The sequence below is a fragment of the Colias eurytheme genome, chromosome 5 (assembly GCF_061535395.1).
Source record: "Colias eurytheme isolate Ceu_HAF_F1 chromosome 5, ilColEury1 Martin Lab GWU primary, whole genome shotgun sequence".
Lineage (NCBI taxonomy): Eukaryota > Metazoa > Arthropoda > Insecta > Lepidoptera > Pieridae > Colias > Colias eurytheme.
Genome location: NC_142984.1, coordinates 6,096,829 through 6,113,137, shown reverse-complemented (window position 1 = coordinate 6,113,137; position 16,309 = coordinate 6,096,829). Strand labels below are relative to the sequence as shown.

The 16,309-nt window shown below is 33.4% G+C and overlaps 1 protein-coding gene across 3 annotated transcripts in view; it reads right to left on the bottom strand.

Moving 5' to 3' along the window:
• The window catches only part of scrib (scribble planar cell polarity protein), an 81,202-nt gene that overhangs the window by 39,523 nt on the left and 25,370 nt on the right, over window positions 1-16,309 (bottom strand). Inside the window, exons 3-13 of one of the 3 annotated variants that reach the window (XM_090101968.1) lie at window positions 15,566-15,734; window positions 10,965-11,085; window positions 9,786-10,078; window positions 9,372-9,617; window positions 8,615-8,784; window positions 6,888-6,977; window positions 6,304-6,410; window positions 5,027-5,185; window positions 2,859-3,026; window positions 2,318-2,449; window positions 1,001-1,150 (exon numbers count right to left, since the gene is read on the bottom strand). In XM_090101968.1, coding sequence (XP_089958094.1) covers window positions 1,001-1,150; window positions 2,318-2,449; window positions 2,859-3,026; window positions 5,027-5,185; window positions 6,304-6,410; window positions 6,888-6,977; window positions 8,615-8,784; window positions 9,372-9,617; window positions 9,786-10,078; window positions 10,965-11,085; window positions 15,566-15,734 — 1,805 coding nt within the window. The remainder of the gene's footprint in view (window positions 1-1,000; window positions 1,151-2,317; window positions 2,450-2,858; window positions 3,027-5,026; window positions 5,186-6,303; window positions 6,411-6,887; window positions 6,978-8,614; window positions 8,785-9,371; window positions 9,618-9,785; window positions 10,079-10,964; window positions 11,086-15,565; window positions 15,735-16,309) is intronic. The other 2 variants (XM_090101969.1, XM_090101970.1) reach the window with 2 other exon arrangements.

The following is a 16,309-nucleotide window of genomic DNA, read 5'->3' as shown; positions in this document are numbered from 1 at the left end:
CGTTACATGTTGCAATTTTCTTTTTTCAATCGGTGGAAAATTTACTGTCAAAATATAGCATACTGACCCAGATAGAAAATGCCAAAATAGAAAGATTAAAAATATTTTTTTTATTTTATATAAAATGCAATTTCAATGCAACGCAGCACTTTGATAGATAGAAAGTTTATTCTTCACCGAATAACAGAATTTAATATAAACAACAATTCGACACACCCAAGCTATTATTTTTTATCTTCTCTGATAAATCGATTATTGGCTTTCTGGCTACAATGGGCAATAAATTCAAATGGTATTTTCATTGATACATAAATGACCTTTTACTTTTACAAAGAACTTTATTTTTATAAAGAAAGTTTGTTTATTTTTGTTCGAAACCTAATAGTATCAGAACTTATGCTACTCTTCGTTAATTCACGATTAAACAAAATACTTGGAAGAGAAAAACTGATTTCGTTAAATTTCTATAATATATCCACCGTTCTAAGTAAGGTGCATAAAACAAATACAAATACCACGTATTATAACTAGTTACACTAATAACATACACAAATCTACTTTACTCTACTTTTTATTAAATAATGTGCAAAATAAATCAGTGTTAGTGTAGTACATGTGCAGTGGCGTAACAATATGTTGGTAGACCGATAGGATCCTGATCTCAAGTGGTGTTCAATTTTAACTAACATGTAAATAAAATGCTAGTATTTCCACATTGACAAATTTTTGGCAGTGTATTAACTCTATCTATGTAACAACTTGAATAGTACAATTACAACTCATCTATTTTTTTTTTTCTATGAAAGATTAGTTGTTTTGTTAGCCTTATTCTCTTGTTAATAGAGATTGCGCGCATTTCCCTCCACTACGCAATTAGAGATCGAGGAGCTCTACTATCCAGATTTCCCTTCCACCTCCGTCAATTCCTATTTTGAGTCCAATCTACCAGCACATCACACCACCGCTAGCAAATATCTCAAGCAAAGCATGCACATAGCACCTGCGCAAGAATCTCCCTCGCGCGCGCCGAGTCCACCTGGTTGACGCGCTTGTTCTTCAGATGGTGCGGGGTGTCGCGGCGGTGCAGCCGGCCCGCCGGGCCCGCCGCCCGCTCCGACACCCCGCGCCACGCGACCCGCCGCCCGCCCCGCTGCACCCACACACCCGTACCCGCGGTTAGTAAGCGATACGTATTACGTGTACTGAATACCACGTTTGGGACGCATACTTTATAAATTGTACCAATAGCAGTACACGTGTACGTAACGGAGCAATCGTTTGGGACACATTTTGTACACCGTGTAAAAGGGGTAAACGCATGCTTTTTACACGGCGTGCGGAGTGCACTGCTGCACTGCTACATAACAGCTTGACTTATAGTCGTTTATAGAAAGAATATGGCTTTAAAATTCAAAAAGGATTTCTAAGTTAATCGTATTTTCAAAATCGTAAATGATTGAACAGAAGCTCATTGACGTTTCTATTCTTCTTTCTTCATACATGTAATTTTGTTTGTAGGTTGATAACCAAATAACCATGGAAAAATTGCAAATTGTATACTACGATTTAAAAAGTAAAGTAATTCATGTTCTGAAACGTCCAATTTGACCTCTCCAAAGTCATAAATGTCATGTTACCGTGCACATCTTTTTTTTATTGCAATATTTTATAACATTTTAATAATGCATGAATAAAACTATATGCCCATGTCCCATAATCTTTCAATAAATTTAAAATTTGGTATGTTCTTATAGTTCGAAAAAAAAACAGCAAATAACGCACCCGAATATGTATGCCACAAACACACCAAACTTCGAGTGCGTTAACTTAAATTTACTTTCTAATTTAGGAACATATCCTCTTGAAGATGAATACAGAGCCTAGAATTAGCATCGGTGATCAATACTAATTACTATAAGCAAAACCAATCGACTACTTTCAAAGGAAAATGTTATTTATTATAATTGCAAGATGATGTCGAAGAAAATGTCTACCTAATTATTACTTATCATTTAGAAAGTAAATCCGACCCCATTCGTCGTTAATAAACTAGCCTAGAGCCCCAACTTTCCCTCGACTATCTTAGTAAAATTAGTTCTGAAGCGGTTAAATGTGTTAGTTATTATCTCGCTTAATTAAATGCACTATTGGTGGAGATCAATACGATTAAATGCTGCCCATTAAAATACCGTAGATGGTTGTCAGTAATCAATCCATAGTGTACCATAAAATGCCTTTCCAACTACAATCTAAGTTCTATATTTTCATTTAATGCGGGTTAATTAATGTCAAATGCAGCAAATACGAAAAACCTTACCTCCAATTCATCAGAATCGTCGTTGTCGTCATTTTCCCCTTCAGAAGACTCTTTATCTTCAGCCGTTTCACTGTCGCTATCTTCCTCCTGCGTAACTTCCGGTGCCACTGGCGCTTGCTGTATTTGCGGTGGCTGTTGAATAATTTCACTTTTATGGTATTGTTTAATAACAGTATTATAAATACATGAGATCTATTTTAATGTCTTTATCGCATATTCTGTCGTAACAAATAAAATAGTCCTATCCATCTTGGGATGTAAATTGTTTATAATATTTTAAGATTCGGAAGAAATATTTTTGGTTTTGTTACGATAAATTCAGAAAGGAAAAACTATTACTTAAATCAATATATATTTTTCTACCATCTATAAACCTAAATCTTGATCGAGTAACATACTATTTTTTATCTCCAACCCAGGGGAAGCCGTTGCAAGCAGTTAGTCTCTTAAATTGCGTCTCTTTTACGCATTCGTGTAAAGGTCTTTTAAAAATTCGTGTGCATGAACGTCTACGCATACAAAAAAAAACAAATCAACATACTTCAATAATCTCCGTAACAGTCTGCACAGGCTCCGGCGACGCGACGATCCCATTAGTGGTCGGCACTTCGTTGGTCTGAGCCGGCGCCTCCGGTGTCCTCGTGAACAGTTTCACTGCTTTCGCCTTCAACTCCTTCGGGTGAGGTGTGTTTTGCCGCACGAATGGGGTCTAGTGAACATAAAATGGTATAAATATAATGAAAATAGAGCTATTGTCTACTTAAGGGTCGCCACCTGCGATTTTTAATTTTGCATGTTGAATAAAGTTGTATTAGAAAATGGTTCTATAAGATATTTTGTTTTATTCAGGTGGCAACCCTACGAAATCATTTAAAGGCTAAGGTTCAAATAATAGAATCAAATCAATCTATAAAATTGAATGTGTAGTTAAAGAGCAACCTAAATTATATAAGAAAAATACATGCGCATGCTATAATTATGAATAATGTAAAAATATCTGTTATTACAATGTACATTTGATGACTGCGTTATGGTTCCTACACACATACCTCTAACAAAAGCAAACAAGGCAACGCTTATAAAAACAACAAAGCGCGAAAAATTATTGTATTGTATTGAAGATTCTAAGAATTTGAGTTCAATATCATACTCATATTCAATGGCATGTGTTTAGGAACCAAATAAAAATTATTTCTTGTAATATTTTAGAAAACATTTTCCATTTTACCGGTTTAAAAAAGTTTTTAAAATTATAATGAATCCATGAGAATACAAAAATAAATGTTACAAATTACAACATTATAATCAGAGAATGCAATGTGTGCATGAATATCTCCTTTTATTTGAAACACGACAGAAAATATATTTGCACACAGTTTTGTGTAAACATAATGAAAACGTGAAAATGATAATGACGCACACACAATGTCATAAAGTTAACAAAGATGTATTTGTATCCCGCGCGCTGCTAAAGTAAGTCGTATTTAGATTTTACAGTGTTTTTCGTTGATATATTATAAAATGCATACGTGCATTTTACTATACGCTTCAATAGTGGTCAAGTATGACGGTTAGTAAGGTGACCTTTATGCCCACAAAAATTTATAATTGCCGTTTAGCCTATTAAGCTCATCAAGTGGAACAGAACTAGGCGTGAATCACAGGATATGATATCACACAGCACTCCACCTTCGTACGGTTGCGACGTTGGGACGTCTTGGGATCTACATTATCCATCATAAGTGCAGTGCAAACAGTGTTCTTGCAATATCTAGAATGTCACGTAGTGATACGCTCTATGGTTGTGTGATTTATATGAAGATTTGGGTATCCTTTTTTACATTTTTATTGGTATAAGTAACTATTTACAATTTTACAATTTAAAATACTCAAGATAGTAATATGAATTTTCTAAAACTTAAAAAAAATAACACGTAACTTTGTAGAATTTTACAATTTTTTTTATGTAAATTAATATGATAAATATGAACCGCATCGATGTAAATGTTTGATGTTTAACATTCCGACATTATTGTGTAATATGATCACGAATAAGACAAACGTTGTAAATGCATGCGACAAAATTATCTTAAATTTGATAACGGAGTTAAATATCTACAATGTAAATGAGTAAAGCATTGCAAAACATGTGCTTAAGTAAAACATCCGCAAAATTATAATGTGTTCAAATAGAATTATGAGGCACACTAATTTTTGTTTTATCCTACAGCATCTCTCTAGGTAGCAAAATCTAATAAATTGAAATCTAAATGCATCGTGGAGGCAGCGCATACAGCATACGAGTGCATTCACAAAGTCATTTGGTATCGATGCAGATGGACGATATTGGATATCTCTAAATCCATTTGACCTCGAAGTGTATTGTTCAAATATAACGATCGACACATTTGATATCATAATGTTGTCTCCAATGAAATATGCATTATTATAATCGTACTTTTTATGTTTCAGAGAAACCAGCATTAGTAAATTATTGAACAACATATCAAATTAACATTTTGAAACTATGAATCCAGGCTTCAAAATATTTTTAGTAAAATCATAAAACAGACTTCAGATTAATAAAGCGTTCTAAAAATTACAAAATCTTAAAAGCTTTTCTTTCCAACTAAAGCTACAAAGACAAACATTTTTTAAAAAAACTCGACTAAAGACAAAACTTTTGTGAATGCACCCAGCGTGGTGTACCTCAGCGAGGTTAGTTATAGAGAGAGATAGCCTCTGCAGCGAACTCCTCCGCTGCGTGGTGACTAGCTTGCGAACTACATTTAGAGGCCGTCTCAGCCCTAACATCTGCGTGCTGAAGAATGAATCGGTCGCCTCATCCTCATCCTGTATGGACGTCACCTTCAAATCAAATACTATTCGGCGAAAAATGAACGCACGCGCAACGTACGCGCACGCAATTGGTGCGTACAAATGTGTACTGTATAATAAAATCTTTACAAAAACTTGAATAAAACATTTATTTTGTATTCGTGTTATTCATTACCTCTCCCATTACTTTAGGGTTAAGTACATATAGTAAAAGCTTAATGACTGCGAATTTATAAAGCAGAATTTAGATTGAAATGTCGTGTTTTCGTCTTTTTGTACAGTGGTAACACAAATATAACTTACGCATATGTAAATAAAAATTTGTCACTAGCAAGCATACCTCAAAACGTATTCCTTCAAAGGCTATGTAATATGTATATCATAGAGATTTAAAGTTACATACATATTATAGAAATATGTAGTAGATAAAGTTGAAAGATAGCGATTAAGTGCACTTAAAATCTTCCTTCCCTGGAAATTACCCTTTAATTTGCTGTTGACATTGATATATTTTAAAAATGATATAAAAAATAACTATCAGTGTAAGCTTCTTTTGAAAGAAATATTATCTATATGGCTTGATATGTTTGTGTACGTTTTTAAGGAAAACTGTAGGAGATGAGGAGTTGAATTTCTAAATCGTACATAATTTTGGTTCTAGGAAATAATACATTGTGCTACAGATACAAGTTTAAGGTTCTAAATCTAAACATATACTTAACTAAGTAATACAATAAGCTGTTAAAATAAAACATACAAAACATTTGCGTAGTTTTATTTGACAAATAATAAATAAGTAGGCTTAAAACAAAGTAAACTTTGAACACATTTAAAACAAAATAACACAGGATATACACAACCAATAATGAATACAAACTTAAACTAGGGATAAAGCTTACAAATAATACTGTTTTTCAAATAAAACAAAAAAAATATTACTCCAACGCAACTAATATAGAGCTTAGCGCTAAATATGCTCTCTGTCTAGAAAATACTCTATTGCTAAACCAACTCCTAACATTCCTATACTGGTTTCTGATTGCATAGCCAGTGTTATAGTACAGGGGCACATTATCAACAGTTCTATGTGGACGTTTGGTACGAAACGATCTTCCGCTGTAAAGAAATGGACAACAGCATTTGCTCACCTCTTTAGCTTCTGGCATGTCTTCGGTGAATTTCACAGAAATAGTGCGAGACGCTTCTTTTTCCTCCCAATCGTCGTCAGAATCGTGGTCACGTGAAAATGTCGACTCTGTTAAGTACATGAAATTACATCTTAGAATTGAAATGAATTGATTATTAAAATACATTTAAATATTTGTATTAGCCAAGATCTGGAATACAATACAGTGGATTACGCTTAGCTTTACTATTAAGGACTTACACATACGGAAAAACACAAACTTCAAACAACACATAAAGCGTACAACACCACATTTAACAGGACAATACACATTGACAAATACTACTGTTTGGAAAATATTGTATAGTAGGCATGTGTATTAACTTACAGGTACGAGTGGTAGGACCAACAGTGTAGCTCTATAATAATAAATTCAATAGCAAATTACCGGTTTTTTTATTCTATTAAATACATTACATTTGGATATAAGTATACTGCAAGTGGATTGCCTAGTATATGCAATCTATGGTAACTACACTACGTGTAAAAAGCGGCGCGGTGTATAATTTCGATATTGAAAAATAGATATTTATGTACATAACTTACCTCTTATCCTATCAAGCTCTTGTGACTGAGAATTAAATCTGTGTTCCCTGAACCACGTGCCACTGCCGACCTCTGACGTGTGTTCCAACTCTATATTGTGTTTTGTGTCAAAAGTGACGTTTAGTATTTACACGGCAAAACAAAACAAACACCGGTCGGTGCCTATACACTATTATTTTCACTATCCCGATATAATAATATAAATAAGGTGAAGACTTGTTCAAGAATGTGCAAATATCAGAAATCATGGTATTGGTAAAATTGATTCTGGTAAATTTTGCTAATCAAAAGACAAATAAATTATATGTATTATGTATATCATTCATCATACTAATACTAATAGAGCGAGAACCCAAAAAAGAGACCTCATTAAAAGTGTATAGACACAGACACTTGCACAATTAAAGAGAAGCACAAAAAGCAAAAAAAAACCAGATAATACCGTTTGCATACATTGCATTGTATTACCATATTGTATAAAACATTAAGAATGTGTGTATCTCGTCTAGATAACGCTAGTGACGTGATAGTATAAAAATAAAATCTAATTTAAACAGCCTTAAGAACGGGAAGATTTGAGACTTCCTTCTATATAATATTATAATTTATACTGTTGTTATTATGTACAAACAGCTGTTCCGTGACAGGAATGAAGTCATTCTTAAAACTGTTTTATTAAAGTAAAGCATATCGATAAAGCAACCAAAGCATTGACTCCATAGTTATCATGAAGTTTTCGAATTTATGCTGATGGTCCGGGAGCCAGCAGCAGATTTTATGACCAAGTTCCTCTCAAGCGGTAATTAGTAAAATGCATCAAAGTATAGTATTATGAAGCCTCGTGAACGTCAGCTGGAGCTCGGTTGGGGGGAAGAGCGGTTGTAGCCTCCCGTATCAGCTGACGGTTTTTCCACCAAGATACAGCCAGCTGACATATATATTTATCCACAGTTACATATAAGCTATCATCAGGTAAATTTTTGTTTGAGAGGAAATAACGGAAAATAAATTTTTCTTTAAATTTAACTTTCATGTTCGAGACACCAGCTGACGTATAATACACCATGTTGTAACCAGCTGACTATTTTTTTTCGTTGAGATATTGGGTTAGCTACAATTTGACAAATTTTTAGCTGAGAGGAAATGAATGAATTAATGTATTTTTTTTTCCTATGTGCGTGGGAGGCTACAACCGCTCACCCCCCCCAACCGAGCGCCAGCTGACGTTCACGAGGCTTTATAATACTATACTCTCATGCGTCTGACGAATTATCTCTTGAGAGGAAATAAAATAGTTAACCAAATTTGCACCTGGCTCCCTAACCATGACTAGTAATTGATTTGGCGTCTACAATCCGAATCCATTCCATTCCATTTATATTTGTCTAAACTATTTTTCAGTCTAAACGTATTTTTATAAGATATTGTGCATATCTATATCAAATCCATACGAATAATAACCAATTCATTGAGTACCAATTATCAATCTATATTCTATATAAAACACATTTTCCTATGGAATTTTAAAAGTACATACTGTGATTTAATACTCTTGGAAAATATGAAATATTCCGCATATTATATTTGAATGTTCAATTTAAGTTATTTTTTTCATAAACACCCCCCATAAAAAAGTGATCTAATTACAGTGCATGTTAACCGTTCATGATAACTAAAATCACAGCAAAGCAACGTATACCAGTGTATACCATCCCTACACTCTATACCTGGCTGTTGTGTATAACTGAGCTGCGGCAGGAGGAAGCAAGTGAGCACATTCTCTCCGGTGGTCTCGTCTCTGTCTGTTTGGAACGTGAGTAATGGCTGAGCTTGATTCTCCGATAACCAGACAGCTTTTAACTCCAGATTTACTAGCGTGTATGGAAGGTATTGTAATCTGTAGAGGGAGAAAAAAAATTACATTGGTAGCTGTTCATAATTATTCATTCAAATTATTCAGTCAAATGTTCATAATATGGGGTCAATATGGGATTTTTACTTTTGGTTCACATATCAATCAATTCGATTGACGATAGGTCATTAAGTTAATATAATTTTAAATAAATATTTAATTCATTTTTAAATTATAAATTGATGGATCCTCTGGTTGCACCCAACGTAATTTACTTAAAATATATTTATATGGATAGTTACTTTCTAACATAGCATTTTTCAGTGAATTCGATTGCGAATTGACTAGTCAGTGTTCATATACATATATTTATTTCGGCAGTAATTTTTCCTCATACTCAAAATGTCAAATGGATGAAATGAACATTTAGAGTAAACATTCCATAAATATCTTCGTACAAGAATTTCTACTCTCCTGTATAATGTAAACATTATTTAGACCATTCAGGAAAAATATTCGTATATTTACGACTAAATATGACTGACAATTTCATATTTTCCTCGGAAACCAGTGTCTGAGTTAAACCGAGTTAAAAACAATAATTTCCAAATAAAAACTACACAACAACTTACCGATTGCCGCTTACATCTAACACATGGAGGGATTTACAGTTTCCTAATTCATTTGGCAGCTTCGTGAGCTTGTTGTCTCGCAAACTGAGCACGCCCAGCAGCGTCATGTTGCCGATCTCTTGCGGTATATCGCCTAAGGAATTCCTATCCACATTCAGTACCGTCAACTCGTTTAGATTGCCAATCGATCTTGGCAGTTCCATTAAAAAATTCTCCGTCAATATAAGCTCTTGTAGATTTGTACACCTGCAAATAATTATTAAGAATTCAATTAATTATTTTGTATTTTTAGAAAATTATTTTTAGGACTTTATATAGAATCTGATATTTATTTTATTTGCTAAGAGTAAACAGTTATGTAGGTTAACAAAAGACATTCATCATCTTCATGGTAAAATAAATTATTATAGTTACCTTCCAACATTCTCGTTTAATGTATGTAATCTATTTTGGTCCAATTTCAATATCGCTAATTTTCCCAGATCGCCAATACCGTTTGGTACTGTTTCAAGCATATTCTGCGATAAATGCAGATCTGTTAGGGAACATAAACCCCCGATTTCTTCTGGAATCTTCTCTAGCTTGTTTTCACTAACGTCCAAACATATTAAAGCTTTCAAGTTGCCAATTTCCGAAGGTAAATACTGAAGTTTGTTGTGATCGAGCCATAGTTCTTGTAACGCGGGCAGCTCACCGATAAACCCAGGCTAAAAAAAACAATAGTTAGGAAATATTATAAAAAATCGTATAATTTAAGAATGTAAGTATGAAATATCTTAAATATATAAAATTCTCGTGTCACAATGTTAGTCTGCATACTCCTCCGAAACGGGTGGACCGATTCTCATGAAATTTTCTGTGCATATCGGGTAAGTCTGAGAATCGGCCAACATCTATTTTTCATATGTACCACGGGCGAAGCCGGGGCGGACCGCTAGTTTTTTTATATGATTCATCATATAACTAAGAAAGAAAGAGTAATTCTACAACTAATCAATTGTAATATAAATTGCAATGTTAACTTAAAGGTTTTCATAGCGAGAATTTCAAATACATTTATGATTAAACGTTTAAATTGCACGATCAAATTAGTCAAATTTCAAATTAACTAGGTTTACCACTAAAATTGGCAATGAGCATTGAAAATTAAGTGAAGTTAATCGGGTTAGAATGAAATTTGGTGGCCAGAACTAATTTCAAGCTTAAATTAATACATTATTTCAGAACTGGTCAGTTTCCGCTACATTCGCTATAAGTAACAAAAGTATTCTATTATGGAAAAAATTCATGTTAAAAAATAGCAACAATTTAAGGTGGTAATTATAGATATTTTTCATCATCACTCTACATTTATTCCTAATGCAAGGACACGCGCTATGAAGAACTTTAATTTTTATTTACTCGCATCGCAAAATGTGTTGGTAAGCGCATAACTCGAGAACGGCTGAACCGATTTCGATAATTCTTTTTTTAATATATTCCTTGAAGTACGAGGATGGTTCTTATGTAGAGAAAACGTAAACATGTACCACGGGCGAAGCCGGGGCGGACCGCTAGTTAATTTATAAATATGTAAATTAAAAAAAATCTTACCAGTGCTTCTATTTCATTATCGCCGAGATCTAACCGTTCCAGCTTTATTAGGTTTTTTAACGACTCTGGTAGAGATTTTAACAAATTTTCTCTTAACTCCAATGATTGGAGAGACACCAAGCTGGAAATAAAAAGAAATATTTAATTGTTGGTTAAACTTTTTTTGTTATTTTCTCACAGGGATCATAATATTTAAACTAAATATGCTCTACATAATATAATGTCCAACATCTTTTTGGTGAAAATAACGATCACGTAAAAAGAAAATGTAATATGGGAAAAGAGCACATAGACACACAGACAAGAGTACATATTATTATATCAAACTAAAGATAGGAAAAGTTGTCTATATTTTACATACAAATAATATTTACAGTCTCCACAACTCTGCAACTCAACTCCTTTGACCTAGAAAAGCTAAAGTAAGCAAAAAACATCATGATAAGGTTGGTGATGCTACCCCTGCTGTGCATCTATTTGCATTCATTATGGCTAGTATGCTACAGTTTACTTAGATAACACATCCTCGAACTTTTTATAAAACAAAACTTGGTAAAGCAATGATATAAATTCTGTTAAAATTCCATCAAATACGCTCTATCGCAATGTCTCCAATCATCTTCAATATATGTATGTCAGTTTTGTCAATGTTGAATATCCACAACTATTATACAGTATTAAATAAGCAATACTAAATATGATTAGATAAATGATGAAACGATGTAAGGTTTCTTTCAGCCCTTTCTTTACGCGACGCAATTGGTCCGTAAGCAATTTTACATCATAATCTGAGAGGCTGTTTACAAACGGATTTGTCATTAGGTCAATGGTTTTTGCACAATACTTTATCTGTAAAGAATGAGTCATCCGTAACATATCCTTGAACGTAGAAATAAAAGAATAGAATAAATAATACTCATTTCCACCGACTCTTGGTTCTGCTAATTTCATACCTGCATAAGTATTCCACTAAAAGAAAGTTATTGACGAGTATAAGTATCGAATTCGCTCATATGACAATGGTGCCGTGGGACTTAAGACAATGGATGACTAATCCAGTGACTATTCGGACTACAGCCATAAGCGAGGCTAAATGGATAAGTGCTGGAATTTAATAGCAGGTTGACAAGTGGATTACGCGAATATTTTGAAGGATAATTCGGTTGAACATCAAATGCGATTAGAGCCGGAAAAACATTTCAATCCAGTTTTCTGAGTCATAGGTGTAGAGTTGCATATTTATCACTTACAATGACTAGTATAGATACGCTAAAAAACAAGAATTACTGTTCCTTAATGTCACTACATTATAATAATAAAAAGACCTTGATATTCAATTCGATACACGGGTGATAGATTTCGTAGTCTCGAACAATGCAGTTGAGTAAAGTAAAATAAATATTATTCCACGATACGCTACGCTATACGCCTATATTATATCATGGATGTAGTGACATTATAGCGCGGCGCAGTAAATAGGATTTTGTTTACATTCTGCACGCGGTCGCAACATACTGCGAACCTTGACGTCGCATTCCTAAGCAAGATGTCGAAGCACTTAGCGCAACATTCGATACACAAACCGATTGATGAATCACTCACGACACGGTTGTAAGGCTTTATTCAAAAACAACTATTTTAAGATCTCTCGCGTACTTACTACCGTTTATAACGGGCCGTTACGGTTTCGTTTCCAACTTAGAGGAAATTTGTAGCTGAATTAGGCAGTATTTTTTGTTCTTATAACCGCACTAGTTCTTCAGGTTTATGTTACTTATTAAAGTAATTTATGACTAAGATGCAACCGCTGTTAAATAAAAATATGTAAATGGAATAACGAGAACACAGAGCCATTGTGTTTTTACTTTTTATTCTATTTTGTTTTAAATAAATAATTTGGGTATAGTATCCTATTTATATATTATCATATAGAATAAGATTCACCATATAATGATAATTTTACTCCAAATTCTGTGGTTTACAAGCAACATTTATTTTGAAAGGTAAAAGACCTCTAAACATAACTAAAATCAATTATTAAATGTTCCCTTTTCCGAATTATTTTGATGACCTGCTTCTGATTTTAACGTGGTCATAAAACTTTTCTCGCGCATCACATTAATAAGACACCACAATGTCGTAAAGAAACCTTGTCGGATACAAGAAATTAGGTTTATTATTGTTGTTAATTACGAAGTTAGTCGTAACTTATAAGAATGCGTTTATCGTCTCGCTGCAGCGACGCTCATTAGTCATGGTGAGTCTGATTTGATTAAACCTTTAAACCACAATGATTTTATCATAAATACAAATACTTTACAACCGTATTTCCAGTATTCCAAATTTCCAATACAAGATTTATCAGTTAGTAATACTTCCACGGTTAAATAATGAAGAGTCTGCTTATTGGTAGGTATACATTAACATTAGTATTTTTATTACACGCCTAAACAATCGATGGCAATAATTTCACTATCAATAACAGTGTTATTTATTAAGGGGGCGCATAAAGCAAAATAACCAATCTTCTATTAGATGATACGTGTAATATGCAAGACCAAATCTAAAAAATAAAATATATATCAAACTAGATGATATGTTCAACGATTCTGTTTAATCAAAAACATAAAATATTAAAATTTACTCGATAAAAAAAAATCACCAAGTTAGCTCTAATTTTCACACTTTTACGTTTTCTACTTGACATGGTAATACTTATTATGATTTTTTTTTTCATAAACAATTATATTAAAACATTTGCAAGATATTTGTCAGAGCATTTTGTGTAATTACTTTTAGTTTTGGTTTTATCTGCGATAAACCACTTTTATCGTGACAAAATCAAACGTTTATCTCGAGAAAAAAAGAGCGCCAAAAGTGGTTTATCGCAGATAAAACCAAAACTAAAAGTAATTACACAAAATGCTCTGACAAATATCTTGCAAATGTTTTAATATAATTGTTTATGAAAAAAAAATCATAATAAGTATTACCATGTCAAGTAGAAAACGTAAAAGTGTGAAAATTAGAGCTAACTTGGTGATTTTTTTTTATCGAGAAAATTTTAATATTTTATGTTTTTGATTAAACAGAATCGTTGAACATATCATCTAGTTTGATATATATTTTATTTTTTAGATTTGGTCTTGCATATTACACGTATCATCTAATAGAAGATTGGTTATTTTGCTTTATGCGCCCCCTTAAAGTAACAAGTTAGATAAAAAACATGATACCTTGATAAGCCTCGCAGTAGGCACGCCCTATTATTTATCACATGTCAGTTTACCTACATTGCGTTCTATTTAATGTTTATGAAACCAAAAATTAAACCTAATAAATGAAGGTATAAGGTTCAAATTGAAAGGTAAATGTTAAATTGACAGACTTAATGAATAGGGCATTTTATAGCTGGAACAATGTCATAAGTGTCCTAAATTCCATTGCAATTTAAACATGTTGTCCGAGCCGTTTGGACAATACTCGTTTTACCAAATCGAGTAAAGGTCGCTTGCCACTTGAAGTTTACCTTGGCACTTTTAAGGGATGAACTATTAATAGAACCCTAAATACCTTGTTTAACTGTTTAAAATACTCTCACTCTACTCTAACTAAATAATATTATTTTGTTTTTTGATTATATCAAAAATCAAAATAATATTATTTAGTTTTACCTCGTTTAAAATGGGATGATGAAATACGTAAATTTCGTAAACGAAACTATTGTTGCAAATTGATGAAACGTATGATCTAAGTTACATCAATTTGCAATAGTTTTATACCGTTATTTTTAAGCAATGTAATAATACCGATCGTCAACAATATTACATAATGTAAGCTAATAAAAATGAATGTGTGATGAAGACACAAAACAGTTTCGTAACTAATAAAAATACCGATGAAATATTGCCATTATAACAAAACGATTCGTGAGTTCGGTACACTAACTTTTAAGCAAAGAGTGGCCCGCGGCGCGTCCGTAACTTTCCACAAAACTTTCGCTTTCATTAGTCTTTGTAGAGCTTTACAATGGGCTCTGTCATGATTAAATGAATATAGTTCCTCTCCAAACTCACGATGTTGAAAGTATGAACTTACATGCAGTGCGGTAAACTTTGTTTGTCTAGTTAATTACATTACGAGTAAGACCGTGTCGAATAGGTGGTTCTCGCGCAAATTGAATCGCGTGTTCTCATGTCTATAGATGATGTATTGAGCACCGAATAGCAACACAATAATTATATAACATGATATGTTCAAAAACATCCAAACTGGTATTCCAGATTCGCCTATAAGTCTAGTATAGATCGCAAAAATAATACACTTGTGGCTACACATGATTGTGATATGTTATGTACGTTTTTACCACACAACATGTGACTCAATAAGATGCTAGGTAATGCTCAAGGAGCGTGCTTAGACCAAAATATTTTTTTTTTGATATTAATATTAGGTACATCGACCGAGACCCAATAAGATTTTACATAGGCTCTATGGCTGAACCGGGAGCCGCAGAATTGTATTGCTGCTGAAGTCTGCGATCGTCAGCGCCCGCAGCTTCTCGATGTCCTACTCATCTAAAGATACAAGCTAACGCTCACCTGCCGAAGTCGCTCGGTAAGCTGGTGAGGGACATGTCGTTGAGGCCGAGCACGGTGAGCGCGCGCAGCTGGCTGAAGCCGGCTGGCAGCCGCGGGATCGGGTTGCTGCTGAAGTCGGCGATCTGCAGCGCCCGCAGCTTCTTGATGTCCTCTGGTATGTCGGGAATGTCTGGAAGGTGTGGGTTGGAATTATAGCGGAGTACAGTCTATTGTGGACGCTAGAGATTGCGTCTTATCAAAATTGTACCTAGGTAATACAAATAAATCCGCTATTTCAGAAAACATTAGATTCAAAATTAGTTAATAAGTTAGAATAGCAATAAAATCAAAGTTGTTCTTTGTGCGTACAAATCTCATAAATATTTATGTATTACTCTGCATATATTTTGTATAGATAAGACATTAAAACTAAAATTAGAATAAAGTAAGATGTAATTACTTCACAATATAAATAGCATAAAGCTCAAAGGAACCAGATGTGCCGCTAATTCAATAGAATCTATACGCCTTCAAACGATTTTTACATGTCAAAAATTATGAAGAAAAATGAAAGGAAGTGTAGTGTTTCTTTTCATAACATGAATATCATGTTAGTTTTAACAAGAATGCGATCACCGGAATGTGTAGGTGTAAAATCGTGATACAGTATAAAATTTCATTTTTTTTTAATTTCAATTAACAAGCGAATTATTAACTTTCGTCTTATTATTAACTTCTCGGAAAACAATAATTACTCTATGTGAC